The sequence below is a fragment of the Elephantulus edwardii genome, unplaced genomic scaffold (genome assembly GCF_000299155.1).
Source record: "Elephantulus edwardii isolate Elephantulus edwardi_28Jun2011 unplaced genomic scaffold, EleEdw1.0 scaffold00124, whole genome shotgun sequence".
In the NCBI taxonomy this organism is placed as follows: domain Eukaryota; kingdom Metazoa; phylum Chordata; class Mammalia; order Macroscelidea; family Macroscelididae; genus Elephantulus; species Elephantulus edwardii.
In genome coordinates, this window is record NW_006399874.1 from 5,759,076 (window position 1) to 5,775,280 (window position 16,205).

At 40.2% G+C, this 16,205-nt stretch overlaps 1 protein-coding gene across 3 annotated transcripts in view; it reads right to left on the reverse strand.

The window, feature by feature from the left end:
• DST (dystonin) overlaps window positions 1-16,205 on the reverse strand; it is a 674,592-nt gene that overhangs the window by 110,005 nt on the left and 548,382 nt on the right. For all 3 annotated transcript variants that reach the window (XM_006893143.1, XM_006893142.1, XM_006893144.1), the window contains 3 exons: window positions 13,181-13,380; window positions 11,173-11,668; window positions 7,635-9,106 (listed from right to left, as the gene is read on the reverse strand). In XM_006893143.1, coding sequence (XP_006893205.1) covers window positions 7,635-9,106; window positions 11,173-11,668; window positions 13,181-13,380 — 2,168 coding nt within the window. The remainder of the gene's footprint in view (window positions 1-7,634; window positions 9,107-11,172; window positions 11,669-13,180; window positions 13,381-16,205) is intronic.

Here is a 16,205-nt window from a genome sequence, read left to right on the forward strand (position 1 = left end):
AATAGAATGACTGTACTTTGACTTATCAACAGAAACCACTTTGTTCTTCTTTAGTTCAATAACTACTATTTAACAAGTTGTAAAATATTACAGAAAATAAAGGTTAAAACATGGTCACAAAATATTACATGAGCTAACACAAAAGGCAGTGGTGATTTATTTTGAACCTGGAATAGTTTTCACTGACAGAATTCAGACATGTGATTAAGAACAGTGTCAAGGCATCTGATTAAGAATGGTTATAATTATATTTAGGTTAGCATCTTAAACACAAATTAATCTTGTCCTTTGATGAAAACTTAAGGCAAATACTAACAGTATTTCTTAGATTGAGCTTTAAGGGGGACAGGGAAATGGAAGCAGGGAAGTCTAACTACCTGATTCAATAACCCCTTATAATCTCAGTAAGCAGACGGCACACCCTATTAAGTAACTGAGGGCCCAGGGTGGGGCAAATGGTTTCCATGCAAACATTACTTTATTACCTCTATCAAGAAGATATAATCATTAAGACAACATTTGCCTCCATCTCAATAGTTATTGCTTTGTTCCACTGACACATACTTGACCCTGTAGGACAGAGCAGAAATGACCTGCAGAGTGTCTTAATGCCAGAATATTCATGGGAGCCATTCTCCAGCTCTCTCCTCCCTTGCAGCAGCTGTGGGGTTCAAACTGCCAATCTTTCATTTAACAATTAATGGCGGAACCACTGTACCACCAGATCGACTTTCATCTCGGTCCTTCATGATAAGCATCTACCACAACGTCATCTATTTTACTTCTTTCTCATAACCACCAGTTTTACAAAACACTGACCTCAGTGTTCTGGATTAAAACAAACAATGGCTAATTACTCAGGCTCTCCAAATAAGGGTACAGCAAAGTTGATCCGAAATTAAAAAAAAAAAAAAATTCCCAGAGAAAACATGACATGTGAACTATGATGAATAAAGTTGACACAAAACACTGCCCTATTTTCATAAAAAACATCTAAGCTCTGACACTTCCTGTGTAACCTTGGGTAAATCACTCAACCTCCTTGGGTGTGTATCTTTCTTAAAAGATTATCAAGATATTATATCTCATCTATTGAGAAAGGAACTCACCCACAAAGGAGTGACTGGCACCCAGCTGGATTAAAGGTAGAGAGAGAGCTTCACAGACAGTGAGCACAAGATGAAGGTCGCGGTGTCAAAGGCCTACTGTTCTAAACTACTTTCCTCGCCATGGGTTCACTTACTTAGGGCATGTTTCCAGGAGGAACCAGTCCTTGGAAAGGGAAATCATGCTAGAAAAGATGGGCAGCGAAAGGGAGGAAAACTCTCCGCAAGGTGGAATGGCACAATGATTATCTCACTGGGCTTAAGCAGGAGATCATGGGGATGACACAGATAGGGCATGATTAAGATCTATTCTTCACAGAGTTGCTATGTGTTCCAGTCAACTTGATGGTACCTAACAACAACAGCAGCCATCAACTGACTTTCACCACATGAATGGGAATGAATTTACAATTGTTGTTGTAGTTGTTATGTGCCGTTGAGTCGCTTGTGACTCATAGCGACCCTATGTACAACAGCCCTAAACCCTGCTCTATCCTGTGCCAATCGCACTGCCTCTGACACACCCATCCCGATTACCCCGTCACTGAATCAATCCATCTCACAGGGTGTGTGTAAAGACGTGCTCTCTGAATTCTGCCAACAAATCTGGAGAACAGCCAGCTAGCCAACTGATGGGAAGAGATCCATATTTGTTCCCATTTCCAAAAAAAGTGACTGGACAGAGTGTAGAAATTATCATTACATCATTAATATCACATGCAAGCAAGACTCTGCTGAAAGTTATCCAAAAACTACTGATCAATACATCAACGGACAACTGCCAGATGTACAGGCTATGTTTAGAAGAGGCTGTGTTACTAGGGATATTATAGCCCATGTCACACAGATCTTGGCTAAAAGCACAGAGTACCAAAGAAACATCTATCTCTTGTTTCAACAACTATTCAAAGGGATTTGACTTAGTGGATCACCACAAACTGTGGCTAACTCTGAAAAGATTGGGAATCCCAGAACACTTGATTGAGCTTATAGGCAGTCATCAGAACATAGCATGGTTCATTATCTGGAAGTGTGTACGCCAGGGATGTGCTCTAGCTCCGTACCTTTCCAATTCATATGCAGAACAGATCATCCTGGAGGCTGGGCTCTAGGAGGAGGAATGTGGCATCAGGATTGGAAGAAGTACTCGTCAACAACTTGCATTATGCAGATGACACAATATCACTTGCTGAAACTGAGGATGACCTGAAGTGCTTGCTGCAGAAGGTCAAAGACTGCAGCCTTCAATATGGATTGAAGCTCAAAATAAAGAAAACAAAGATTCTCACCAATAAGCCAATAAGCCAATTGGCAGCATTCATGATAGAAGGTGAAGAGATTGAGACTGTTAATAGCTTCAGTTTGCTTGGCTCCACAGTCAACATTCATGGTACCAGTAGCCAGAAAATCAAAAGACCAATTGCATTGGGAAAGTTTGCTGTCAAGGACCTCTCAAGAGGACGGAAGAGCAGTGATGTCAGTCTGGAGACAAAGGTGAGCCTAATCCAGACCATGGTCTTCTACTTACATGCTATGCATCAGAAAGCCGGACAATAACTAGAGATGATTGACGGAGAATTGATGCCTTTGAGCTGTGGTGCTGGAGAAGAGTACTGAATATGCCATAGACTGCTAGGAGAACAAACAGGTTCGTCCTAGAGAGGTGGAAACTTGGATACTCCTTGGAGGCAAGGATTCTGAAGCTTTGTCTGAGATATTTTAGGCATGTTGCAAGGAGGGATTAGTCCTTGGAGAGGAATGTCATGCTTGGGAGGGTGGAAGGACTATACAAAAGCGGAAGACCCTGATGAAACGGGTTGACAGAGGGACTTCAGGCCTTTTGTTCATAGGGTTGCTATGAGTCGTGCTCAACTTGAAGGCAATCAACAACAGCAACAGTGACGGGGGTAATAGGGGTAGGTGTGCCAGAGACGATGAGGTTGGCTCAGGATATAGCAGAGTTCAGAGCTGTTGTACACAGGGTCACTATGAGTCTAAAGTGATTTGACAGCACAACATTTGTAAAGCAGTCATTATGGGGTTGGTCAATTTTTCCCATCCCACTAAATTAAACTGAGTGGATTTAGCAGCAAAGGTGGAACGCTCACTAACAGCAAGGAAGAGGAACTAGGCCTGCACCAGTCAGACCTGGATCTACACCGGAGCAATAGCAGCCTCAGTAGAGAACCAGAGGTTCATATGAGGCCGACCTTCCTTGGGGCTGCTGGCCCACAGAGCCAGAGCTAGAGGCATTTACTAAAGCTTGTTGGAAGATCTAAATGGAGACACTGTAACTAGCAGGACGAAAAGAACTGTGTAACCTTCACCTAAGCCCTGAGACTGAAAGTCAAAGGGTCAGTGAGCACACTTCAGTGGACTCAGCAACTTTGCAGTCGAGAAGCTGTCTGGACTGAGGAATTTATCTTGTGGCCAGCCTGAATTATAAGTGGTTCATTTCCCTAATAAACCTCATAACCGTGAGTATGATTCTGTGAGATCTGTGTGGTGGCTGCGATGGATTTCGGACTTCATAGAACAGTAAAATTGGTGCTGGGATTAGAACTAACTGTACAGGAGTGTGGGAGACCATGTCTGGCCTTAAAGGAATTGGTTTTGTACTGTGGGTATTATTGTTGGGGACAGTTTTCGTTTGTGGAGTTGGTAGAGGTCAGATACAGCAGTCCCCATGCTTCCTACTTCTTTTTTTTACTATTCAAATCACGTTTGGGAGAGTGAAGGGACAGTGCAAGAGAGTAAGACCCTCAATGAGATGGATAGATTCTGTAATTGGGGTGGTGGGAGCAAGTGTGTTGGAGCCAGTGAGGTTGGCAAAGGATAGAGCAGGGTTTAGGGGTTCTGTACATAGAGTTGCTATGAGTCACAAGCAACTCGATGGCACATAACAACAACAACTATTAACACACATATGCACACAAATAAATGGAATTAGTAGTGATGGTGCAAGCAATCAGCTTTACTTATCACAATCAGGTTCTGGTTCTTATTTACTTGACATTGAAGTACATTAAATGCACAATTTGCTTTTATCCACTGGCTATCTTAGTTACTTAGTGCTGCCCTTTAAGAAATACCACAAAAAGATACCTCAAAAAAAATTTCTTTTCTCACACGTTAGAAGCTAGAAACCAGTCCTCTATGTGGGGTCCTCTCCTTATTTTTGGTGTCAACAGGTAGTCCTGGAATTTCTTTCTTTATAGATGGATCTTCATACAGTATCTCTTTTCCCATGTTCGACTCTAGGTGTAGGTGGTTCTTTCTGTAACTCACCCTATTCTAGTTTGTATAAAACCCATCCTATTCTGATCTGATCCCATTAACATAACAAAAGAAAACTTGGGTTTCCAAACAAGACCACACTCACAGAAACAGGTGACTCTGATACCTATTTTCAGAGCACACAATTAAATCCAGAACACCAGGTTTCAAGACACTGCAAGTACTCAATGGTGTTCTTTCTATTATAGCAAATTTTGTTAAAATCCATCACTCCTTTCAAAACAATCAGAAAATAGACAAATGCAGCAAGCCAACATGCTTTTTCAGGAGAGATGATGACTTAATTTTTTTTTTTTTTTCACAATCAAGTAAGACTCTCCTTGTAACTACTAATAGGAGTGTTTCTTTGGTGTTTTAGAGTTTGTAAAATATGTTCAGAGCACTGGTATTTGGAGTGTACTCTGCTTTTTCTTTCTTTCACTAGAATTCTGCACTATTGTATTCACACTAGAAACATGAGGGAGGAGGCTTCTACTAACGGCACCACTGGTATTATTGCTTCTGCCCATTTTCTTAAAAGTAGTGAAGAAAAACTGAGGCCTGGTCTTCCCTGTACACAACTTCTTTAAGTATTTCTCACTAAGGCAGCAGGCACAATTAAACAGTATTGCTGTTAGGACTAATCCAGTGACTGCTTTTGGATTTTTGTGAAGGTTCTTTAGGAAAATCCCAGGGAGCTCTGATGGCCTAGTGGCAAGAAGCTGCACTGCAATCCCAGACGCATGCAGTTTGAATCCACCAGATGCTCTGCTGGAGAAGGAGGGGGCAATCTCCTCCTGTACCAGTCAGATCTGATTTGGCAGTACACACAAAAGATAATAAAATTTAGAAAAAAAAAAGACAGAAAAATTCCCAAATTTACTAGCTTTCAAAGCTGGAATTGGCCAGAACTTTACTTTTCTAACAGACAATGCTCTTATATGAAATCTTTATTTTCCAAACCTGAATCATGAAAATTTGACAGAACTTTTAATAACAAAGAAAGAAAGAGAATGAACAGTAAGGTGATTTCCTCTACGTTCCAGAAACAAAATCTAAAAGCAGAATTATAGGTTCTTATAAGTTCTGAAGGGACCAGGTTTCAAAGAACTTTGACAATAACAGTCATAGAAAAGACAAAAAGGAGGGGTAGGAGATGCTGTAGTAAGTGTAATTTTTCAAAAGCAAGTAACCTAAGTAATGTTATTAACAGTGAACAAAGGACATACTTGGTTAAATGCAACATCACAGAATTTGAAAGTTATATGATCTGTAGTTATTTCTCACGTGAAAGGAATTATCATTTTTGAATTATTAATACTTGATCATATTTTATTTTCCACATGCAAAGATGAAATGTCTAGTTACCAGTTTCTACCAAAAAGTAAGACTTTGAAAAGAGTCCATGGCAGTGGTAAAGCTCCCAACTGGTTCCATGTGGTAAATGTGCAATATCTCAGATGTTCCTCATCCACAGATGACTCTATGCATGTAGAAGCAGGACTCCTGCTCTACGTATCTCAAATGAGGCCACATGCAACAGCACTGAAACTGCCCCCTCTCCAATTTTTCTAACACTCTATTCACTCACCACTCATTATCAAGTAGCAAATACTACTTTGCACTGAACAGCCTATAGCCCAGTTAAAAATAATTTACTCCTCATCCTCTGGGACATAAATCCAATGTATCTGGTTTATAAAGTAAGAATTAGAACCAAAAAAAACTCTCCACAATGCCTTTAAAATAGAAACTTTTGGAAGAAAGAGAATTGTAGGTGAAATGAAACTAAGAAAGATGACAAGACTATGAAAAGGTCAGAAGCAGGAAAAGGCTATGATTCACCATTAAAGAAACTTCTGGGAGACAAACATGATGAGAACAAGCTCATTAGGTTATGGACTGGCCTCTGCAGCAGAGTTCAAAACATGGCTCAAATCATTCCGGAAATCAATTCTGAATAACACTGAAACAGAGCCCTTGATGTCAGCTCAAAGGCTACCTGCAACTTTGGAAGCACTCCTTCACCCTCTTGATTTTACTGCCATCCTTATTCCATAAAGGCTCGAACACCCTGGAAGTATGGCACTGCCCCATGAGCCGAGGTTTTATCCCCAGATCCTCTTCCTGCTGCCTAGCTGATCACAACTCACAGTGAGCTTAAGGACAAAGGAGAAGTGTCCCAACAATATGCAAGGCTGTGAATCTTTACAAAAGCGGTAACATCTTCCTCCCAACTCACCATTAAACCCAGTTTCAACCGTCAATATGTTGGTAAGCCAGTTAAGTGTTTAACTAACATGCCAATTAGGCCTTCTCATATGTTTCTAAACCTAAACTCACAGCCATCAAGTTGATCCAAATTCCTAAGGAGGCCTAGTGTCATAGTGCATGACATGTCAGAAAGTCGACAGTGTGAGCCTATCAGACACTCTGCAAGAGAGAGATGGCCAGTCTCATCCTTGGATATTCAGAGCTCCAGAAACCTGACAGAGTTGCTATGAGCTGCGCTTGATTCAATAGCCCTGGATGTAGCAAACCGATAGAACAGAGCAGAATTTCCCCATGGGCTGGAGTCTTTACAGGAGTAAAATTATCTCATCTTTCTCCTTTGGAGCAGCTGATAGGTTTGAATTGTCAACCTTTCAGTTAGCCGCCCAGTGCTTAGCCCATAGCACCACCATGGCTCTTTCAATACAAGCCAACTCAGGATCTAATACAGTGTACCAGGGAGCGCAGGTACTGAACTGTTCTGCTAACTCAAGGGTGGAACGCCCTCTGGTGGTTGAAACCCACCAGCAGCTCGGAGGGAGAAAGATGGCCAGCCGCTCTCCCGCAGCTTACAGCCTTTGAAAAGCCTCTGCAGGGTGGGGGGGCTCCGGTGGCCTAGTGGCAGGAAGTTGTACTGCAATCCCAGAGGTAAACAGTTTTAATCCACCAGAAGCTCTGCTGGAGAAGGAGGGGCAATCTCCTCCTGTACCAGTCAGATCTGATTTGATGGTACACACACACACACACACACACACACACACATAAAATTTAAAAAAGAATTCATTTTTTTTTAAAAAAAAAAAAAGCCTCTGCAGGGTCAGCTATGAACTGGTTCCAACTCCACGGCAGTAAGTCTGAACTCTGATTACTGTCCAACAGTCATATGAGAAGATTCTACAAACAGGGTAGTCTTACTTATATACCAATTAGAAATTTCTCTCCATAACAAACAGGTATAAGTAAAAGTGAAGGATTCCCTACCTTGAATACGTCAAGCTGTTGGTTAATTGTCTCCGTTTCCATGCCAACCGGGCCTTGTGACTCTTCATGTTCTTCAGCTTTCTGCAGCAGGGTAGAAAATTCTTTCAATTTGCTGTAGAATTCCTCGAGGCGCTCAATAGCCCCTTCCACCTGCTCTTCTCGGGCGTGTGCTCGATCTAGTAACTTGTTGCATTGTTTGCTTAGAGCCTCCAAGTCCCTTTTGATTCCAACAAGGTCAGGAGAGGTTTCCTCCGAGGCCAGCATCATCTTGCAGGTTTTATTGGCATTGGCGTTGCTCGCTATGAGAGCTTCCAGCTTCTTCAGAAAGGCTTTAATGGCCTCTTTTTGCTTTTGCAAGGTTTCTGCATCTCTTCCCACCGGAGCCATACTATCTAGTTCATCATCAAACTCTGCAAACTGAGAAAACATTTCTCGAATGGTGTTCTGGAAATGCCCAATGCCCTGAAGCTTGGTTTCTAAGAATGAACACTTCTCATCAACCTGCTGGCTTAGGGCACTGTGTTCTTGATCTAATGACTCTGCTTGTACTAAAACATCAGAGGTGCCCTTTGAGTCTGAGGCTTCTACTACAAGGTCCTGTGCAAGTCTTTTTGTCAAATCCACCTGATGTTTCAAGGTCTGAAGTGATTTCTGCTGAGTCTGCAACATTGTGAGGTATTTGTTACTACAAGCCTGAGGTCCCAGGGAATCATAGACGTCCAGCTGTTCCTTTGTACTCTGAAGCTGCCTTTTCGTTTCTCTGGAGACTTCTTGAAATTCTTTAAACTTCTGGGCCATGTTCTCTAGGGAGAGTTTCTTGCTGTGAAGTTGTTCGGTGACTATATCTACCTTCTGGATCAGTGATCTATTCTCATCTGTTACAGCGTCTGTATCTACCTCACAGACACTGAGCAAGCTATTGGCTGCATTGTTGAGTAATTCTACCATCCCAAAATGTTGATCCATTTCTTTCTGTAGAGACTTTAATTTGGCAACAGAATTCTCTGTCTCAGCAGGATCCAAACAAAACTTGATTTCTTCCAGGTTGTTTTGACATTTTTCTAGCCACGGCCAGAGAGCCTCGACATGTTCTTTATATTTGAGGGCTTTTCCCAAAGAATCTTTCAGCTGGTCTTCTCTTTCTCTCACTTGCTTGTTGAGTCCATCCCAATCAGCCTTGAGGTTGTTGAGCTGTAACTGCAAAGCTGCCTTTTCAGACCCTTGCGTCTTCAGTAACAAATTGTCACCTTCTGAGATGGTCTTTTCATAAACGTTAGACTGCTCAATCAAAGTTTTACTAAAATCTTTCTGATCTTTAATTAACAACTCTAAGACATCGAGTTTAGCTGATATTGGGTGCAGCTTATTTAGCTCTTCCTTCTTTGTACCCAGCCATGCCTGAAACTCTTTAGACATTTGTTGAAACTGATGAGAGCTTGCACAGGCTGCCTGAAGGTGCTGGACATGATTCTCTAAAAAAGAAACAACAGGTATGTTTATTTCACATCAGCATGCTGACTTAATCTATGAAAGGCCAAGAGAAAAATAACCAAGTGTACAGAATTTTAAATCCAGAACTTCCAGCTGACTTGTCAGAACTACAAGTGTGCTTCAGTTATTGATGAAAGGAGAAAAGGGAATATGAGGCAGAAATAATAATAAAAGAGAAAGTCAATGAAAGGAAGGAGCAAGAAATTGATGGGAAGGGCGTAAGTAAAAATGCATAAAGGTGCATGGCGGAGGGGTGTGCTACAGTCATCTCCAGTCAAGAATGGGGACATGGCCACTCTTTTACAGTTCTAGGCTGTACTGATAAGTAACTCATTTCTTACCATACACTATGTATTCATTTCTACAACTTACCTTCCATGAAGACAGTGTAACTTAGAAACTGCACTGGTACTGGATGCTGGCTTAGCCCCCTAAGAGCTGAGTGCCCGTGCAAATGATGAAACCACTAAGTTTAATTTCTCCAAATTAAAAAAAAAAAAGGGGAAATCTGAGAATTACAATGATAGTCCTGAGCTTAATTTCTGTCTCACAAAAGCAGTAAGAACAACAGCCCATAAAGAAGAAGAATAATGATGTTGCTGTGAGGTATCACTGGGCCACCATCTGACCAATAGTGATCTCATGTGTTGAGAGAAGAAGTAGCCCATAAAGTTTTCTAGGCCATAATCTTTCTGGAAGCAGATCTCCAGCTCTTTCTCCCAGAGAGAAGCTGGGTGAGTTCAAACAACCAGGGCTTTCAGTCAGAAGCCAAACACTTAACCTTTGTACCACCAGGCTCCTAAATATAATAACAAAAAATCCATGGCTGACACTCTACTGAGTTTTTGGAGGTTCTAAATCTGACAGGAGGAAAAAGTCCATTTTTCTTCAGTGGAACCATTGGTAGATTTGAACTGCCTCCCTTTGGGTGGCAGCGCAGTTCCTTACCCACTAGGCCACTTCTAAAAATAGTAAAAGCTAACATTTGTTTTTATCACTAATATGGCACAATAACTACTACGGCACAATAGTACGGCACAAGAGTTGGAAGCAGGAGTGGCATCTACTTCCTAACAACATGCCTCCGGAAACTATGAACTCTGATAAATGTCAATAGTTATAGAAAGGTTTCAGGCCTTTTGTTCATAGGGTCGCTATGAGTCACACTTGACTTGACAGCAATCAACAATAACAACAACAACATGGCACAATAAAAGGGTAAATTTGAAATGGCCATTAAGACCAATAAATCAATACAATCAACTAAAAAACCAAAACTGAGTATCTATTATACATAAGGCAATGTATTACTTTTCAAACAATACAAATGAGGTACAAAAGAAATGTGCCCTTTTTGGGCAGGTCTTCCAGAGTCCAAAAACTCACTCCTACTAAGTATCAGTACATTTGTTATGGAATTATGGCCACAGTTGGTGAGGAAGAAAAACCATAGCAAATGCTCTTCCTTTAAAACTTCTCTTGAGGAAATGTTTTATGCCAGAAAGCATACAAACTAGTAGGTTATAAGAAAATGCCACAAAGCCTTTTTAATAATTGCACTCATCTGTCTTTCTGTTAAAATAATAAAACTATGCTGACAGAGTGAAAACGTTTTTTACCACTCTATCTTAAAAGCTCAATTGGGCTATTTGAAATCTTAAATGTATTCTCATATAGGCAATGTTGCAAACTGTCTCTCTGTTATCTGTGGAATTGTCCTAACATTTTGCGCTCGTATAAAGACAGAACTGCTCCTTGTTCCTGGGCGAACAGTGTCATTTATCCTTTCAATGGCAGTAGGATCACCACAATTAGTCAACCAGTTGCTAATTCTGACTGATGGTGACCCCACATGTGTGTTAGTGGAACTGTGCTCCACAGGGTCTGCAAACGCTGAGTTTTTTCAGGAGCTTGCCAGGCCCTTCTTCTGAGGTGCTTCTAGAGTTCCACTATTTTGTTTAGCAGCTGAGAGACATTCACACCATCCAGGCAATCCAAGGTATCTACTTCTGACTAGGAGATAAACTCACTAAAAAGAGATACAAACCTGCTTTTTGTTCAATATCCTTAAATGATTTTAAGATGCCTTCGAGCTGTCTACTAAGCTCAGCTTTCAGGTATTCTTCTTTAACCAGAGCTGACAAATCCTCACAGAGTTCCTGGGCCACCTTTATCTGCTTCCCTTCTTGCTCTATTTCCTGCTTCATTTTCTGAGCTGTTTCCAACTGCTGGTTCATAGCATCTGGGTGCGTGCTCACAGCCAGACTGGTGCTGAGTTTATTGTCTAATTCACTCAGTTTACTAGACAGACTTCTCAGCAGGCTTTGGTACTGTGTGCTTTTCACAATGGCCTGGTCAATCCAGGCACATCTGTCGTTCAATTGTCCTGTGAGGCGATCCCATTTCTGGGTCACAGTTGCGAGCTGCTCTTTCACAAGCCCGTGCAGAGAAGCATGCTCACCAGGTCTGCTTAGGATGCCCTGGCCAGCTGCCGTTAGCTGTTCATACTGAGGTTTCCGAGTATCAAATTCTTGCAACAGAATCTGAGGTTATGAGAAAACAAAGTATACAAACAAATAATTAGTTAATTAGTCATAACAGTACATAAAGATAGCTTTAAGTTACGAAACAGAAACAGTATTTATCTGGCTGTTGTTTCTTAGTCACTACTTTTTTAGCTTTTATTTCAAAGGTGGTGCAATTCTTTTCAGTGACTCCAAAGAGCAGTGGAGCTTCACAGAAATAACATTTTATCCAAAATAACATCCTCTAAAGGAGGGGGGGAAAAGAGAGGGGGAAAGGAAGAGAATAAGTATCTTTGTAGTCTGGAAACAAAAAATTCATGTACAAAGAGAAATAATGAATACATGAATTCATACATAAAGTGAAATGGACAAATTCACTTTACACTAAGATTTAAATTTATTTGGTTTTCCCCCCATACTTATTTTCTCCTTTGTAGCCTTTGACGAACACTTCACAGCAGTATTTCAAAGGAAATGCACATTGATAATAGTGTTAGAATACATTAACTCATGGTGCAATGATTTACAAAGGGTTTTTTTAAAACATAATAAGATTTATTGACATTTACAGTCTTTATTACAAAGATTTTAGCCAATACATCCCATTGCTCAGAATAAGCACACTCCACATGACTCTCATTATAAAATGAACGACCCCAAAGTTGGGTTTGGTTTTTTTGGGTTTTTTTTTTTTACTTCCAGTCACATCAGGTTTGTTTCTGGGACTCTACCAAGACTACAGGCAATTATTCCCTCAAAATGTTTATTTTTAATTGTTTCTATTTTCTTCAGATTAAGAATACGTATGAAGTATGACATGCTGCCTCTAAACGATCAAGACTGAATTGTATTTCCAGCTTACACAATCAATCTGACCACTCTAAAGTCACCATTCATACATAAAGAAATCTGAAACCACAATGGAGCTTCTGGTATTATGTCTGATTTACATTTCACGGGCTCTCCCTGTCTCCTGTGGATTTATCTGCTTTATAATTAGGACTAGCCTAACTAATCCATGGGGTTTCAGGCATCCCTCTCCGCTTCCCTTATTCCTTCTCTTTTTTATTCTGTCTCTCCCCCTTCAAGGCTGTACTGGGTGACTTTTGAAAGTTTCATTATCTATCACAACAATCAAAATGAATAAAACCTCAAAGGAATAATTTCTAAACAATAAATAGCATACACTAGCTTCTCATAAAAATGTTATTATTACTTATACAATCACACTAATGCTTCAAAGAAGCTCTTTTTTTTTCACAAGGTCTGCACAAACCACAATGTGACTGAAATTATTAGGGATTTGACCCACTCAGGAGATCAAATAGCGTGTTTGCCTCAGTGCTCAAGTTCTCTGGGGATTTCCCACTAAGCTTAGGACAGTTTCTTAGAAGCCTCTGAAATATTCTAAATACATCCCACGGTAGTTGAAGCACATGCTTCCCAAAGCTAATTTATATTTATAATGAAAACATTTGTCTTGTTAGGAAAAAACGCTGCACACAGAATAGTTTATTAGGTAACACTCACCTGGACCTGCTGCCCTTGTGTGTTCAGCATATTTGGGTCAGTGGACAAAGGCCCAAGAACGCTGACCATCAGCTCTTTTTCCACGAGCCATTGTTTTAACTGGGCCTCTACAGTCTGGAATTGGGTTAGATTATTGGAGGATTCTTCCAGTTTTTGTTGTCTATCAACTGTTAACTGGTTGAGTTCTTGCCATTTAGAATCTTAAAAAGAAAAAAAACCAATTAAATTAGCATTCTGTATTTGGTTTTTCTGTGTCTATGAAGACTATATCATGGAGTGTTAAAAGAACAAAGAGGTCCTGAAAGAAGTGCAGTCAGAATGCTCCCTGGAAGCAAGGATGGAGAAATTTCATCTCACATGCTTAGAGGCTGATATGCGGAAAGAGGAGGCAGTCCCTGGAGGGAGATATTAGGTGCTGTCAGTGAAAAAGACAATGACCAACCCTCAGTGAGACGGATTGGCATCATATATTGGCTACAACGTGGGTTTATGCACAACAGCGACTGTGAGATGGTGTAGGATGCCAGCAGTGTTTCATTGTGTCATACACAACCTATCTATGAAGAAAGACTACAGGACACCATGAAAACTGATATGTAATGAGTTATAATTCCTATCTAGTTGATTAAGGGGTTAATATAATTATACTTAATGAGACAGATTTTATGATCCTGGTGGTTGTATGTAAGCTAAAGTACAAGAAAAATAAATTTTTATCTTATTTTCAGGATCTTATAGAACATGGAATACTCCTTAAAGCCAACAGAATCCTGCCATCCCCATCGTCCTTTCTAGATGCCTTGTGGATTTTTTTCATTCAGCCATAACCTGACCCATCTGAACAACGAACAGTAGTAATCCTTAAATAGAAAATGTGCAGTTATTGGTTCTAGGCAAATGACTCCCAAATTTGCTTATCGGCCTTCAATCATTTCCCGCTATTTAAACCCCAGCTGCTTGAAAGTTACACTCAGATGTCTCACCAGCCTTTTTTCCCCCATACAACATTATAAAAGAAAGCTCATTATATTCCTTTCAAACTTTTGACATTTTCTGAATTTCCCTCAATCAGTGTTCCATCTCTGCCATGTCACAAGATGCAATAATTGAGAATGTTCTTTTAAAGCTTTCTTAGCTCTTCTATCCTCTTGCTCACAAGTTTCAAGCCAATGCCATAACTCCCCCAATCATCTTTAGCATAGATCAGTGTAGCTCAAATTTCCATTTCATAAGAATCAACTGATGGACTTCTTAAAACATAAGTTTCTGAGTTCTGGCTCCTGAGTTTCTGATTCATCAGGAACCAAATTCTTGAGGTACACACTGAAGGAATCAAGCTAAGCTACTGGATTTTTTTTCCCAGATGTAATCTAGGTAATTCTAAAATTATTTTTCTAAATATGTCACTTTAAAAAGGTTACTTTACTTGTCCAAATCCTTCAATAACTAGCAGCTCACCATCTTATTTAAAACACTGTCTTGGCATGGGTACCTCCCACATTCTGGCCCTATAGTCTATGAATCTTAAGAGTTTCTTAAGATCAGTTCTCCATTCCAGCCCTGCTGATCTCAGCATTATCATTCAAACTGGCTCTTTGCTCACCCAGATCTCAAGCCTGCCATGGTCTACCCTCCTCACCAGATTTCTCAATCCCGCTCTCTCTCTCCTTCACAATTCCATTCGGTCTGTCTGTCTCTCCCTTGGAAGCTTCTACAGCCTCATACTCAAGAAGCCATGCTTCCTAAAACCAAACATTACTGACCCAAAGCACTTGGTCTAGTGCCTTGAACACAGAGTGGCTCAATAAATACTTCTTAGTGGTTCTGAATAGTTGAGCTGGTTTTTGTGGTTTTTTAAAACCCAAACTGAAGTACTAGAGGATTGATTTAAAACAGAACTCAACCTCTAAAATCTTACCTGATGAGACAACATCAAGTTCTAATAAAAACAATCTAAAAATAATACTTGTTTTGATAAATGACAGAATCATCAGGAAGATTTTTCAAAATATACATTCCTCCCTCTCCATTCTAATGTCTTGACTGTTCTCTCCTAAAGTAATTCTGATATGGACCGAATTAGGACCAAATTAATTATAGTGCAACAAGAATGACTTCAGGTGTCATCAGGTCAACTCCTATGGCTCATACCAACCCTCTGAACAACAGATCTGAGCCTTGACTTGTTCTGTGCCATCTGCACCATCTTTGATATGCTTGAGCCCATTGGTACAGTTACTGTGTCAGTTCATTTTACTGAAGGTCTTCCTCTCTTTCTCTTCCTTCATCTTCCCCAGCATGGTGTCTTTTCCAACGATTGGCCCCTCCTGACAACATGCCCAGAGGATCTGTATAATTGGACTAAATTTCCTTTGAACATTATGACTCTGTAGTCTTTTTCGAATTGGAATATATTTCTAAAACAATTTCTCATTTTATGGTAACAAACCTAAATCTAAAGAAAGGATAGTATTTATATCAATATAATGGAATAGTTGAAAGCAAAAGAATTCTTCTTATAATTATAGCACCATGATGGATTGAATTGTATCTTCCCATAATCCATGTATATATAATGATACAATGTGAGAGATATGTAATGATCCCCCCATGAGGCCAATAAACCAAATAGATTGGCAGGATTAAAGGTGGAATGCACCACTCCCTAATCCTATCAACTCCCTAATCAGATCTAAGGGGAGTTACCCTAAAGGTGTGGCCTGAATTACTCTTTATCTCAGGAGAGATAAAAGAGGATGAAAGCAAACTGGGAGAGGGAACCCTTACCACCTAGAAATAATTACCTGGATGCAGTGCCTCTTTTTAGACTCAGGAAATGTCAGAATACCTGGGAATATCCAAGGAATGTTATTGTTGTTTGTTGTTGACTGCCATAAGGCCTGAAACCTTTCTATAACTATCATTTATCAGAGTTCATAGAGTTTCCAGAGGTATGTTGTTTAGGAAGTGGATGCCACTCCTACTTCCTTTAGCTTTAACCTTCCCTAAAATAGTATCATTTCAT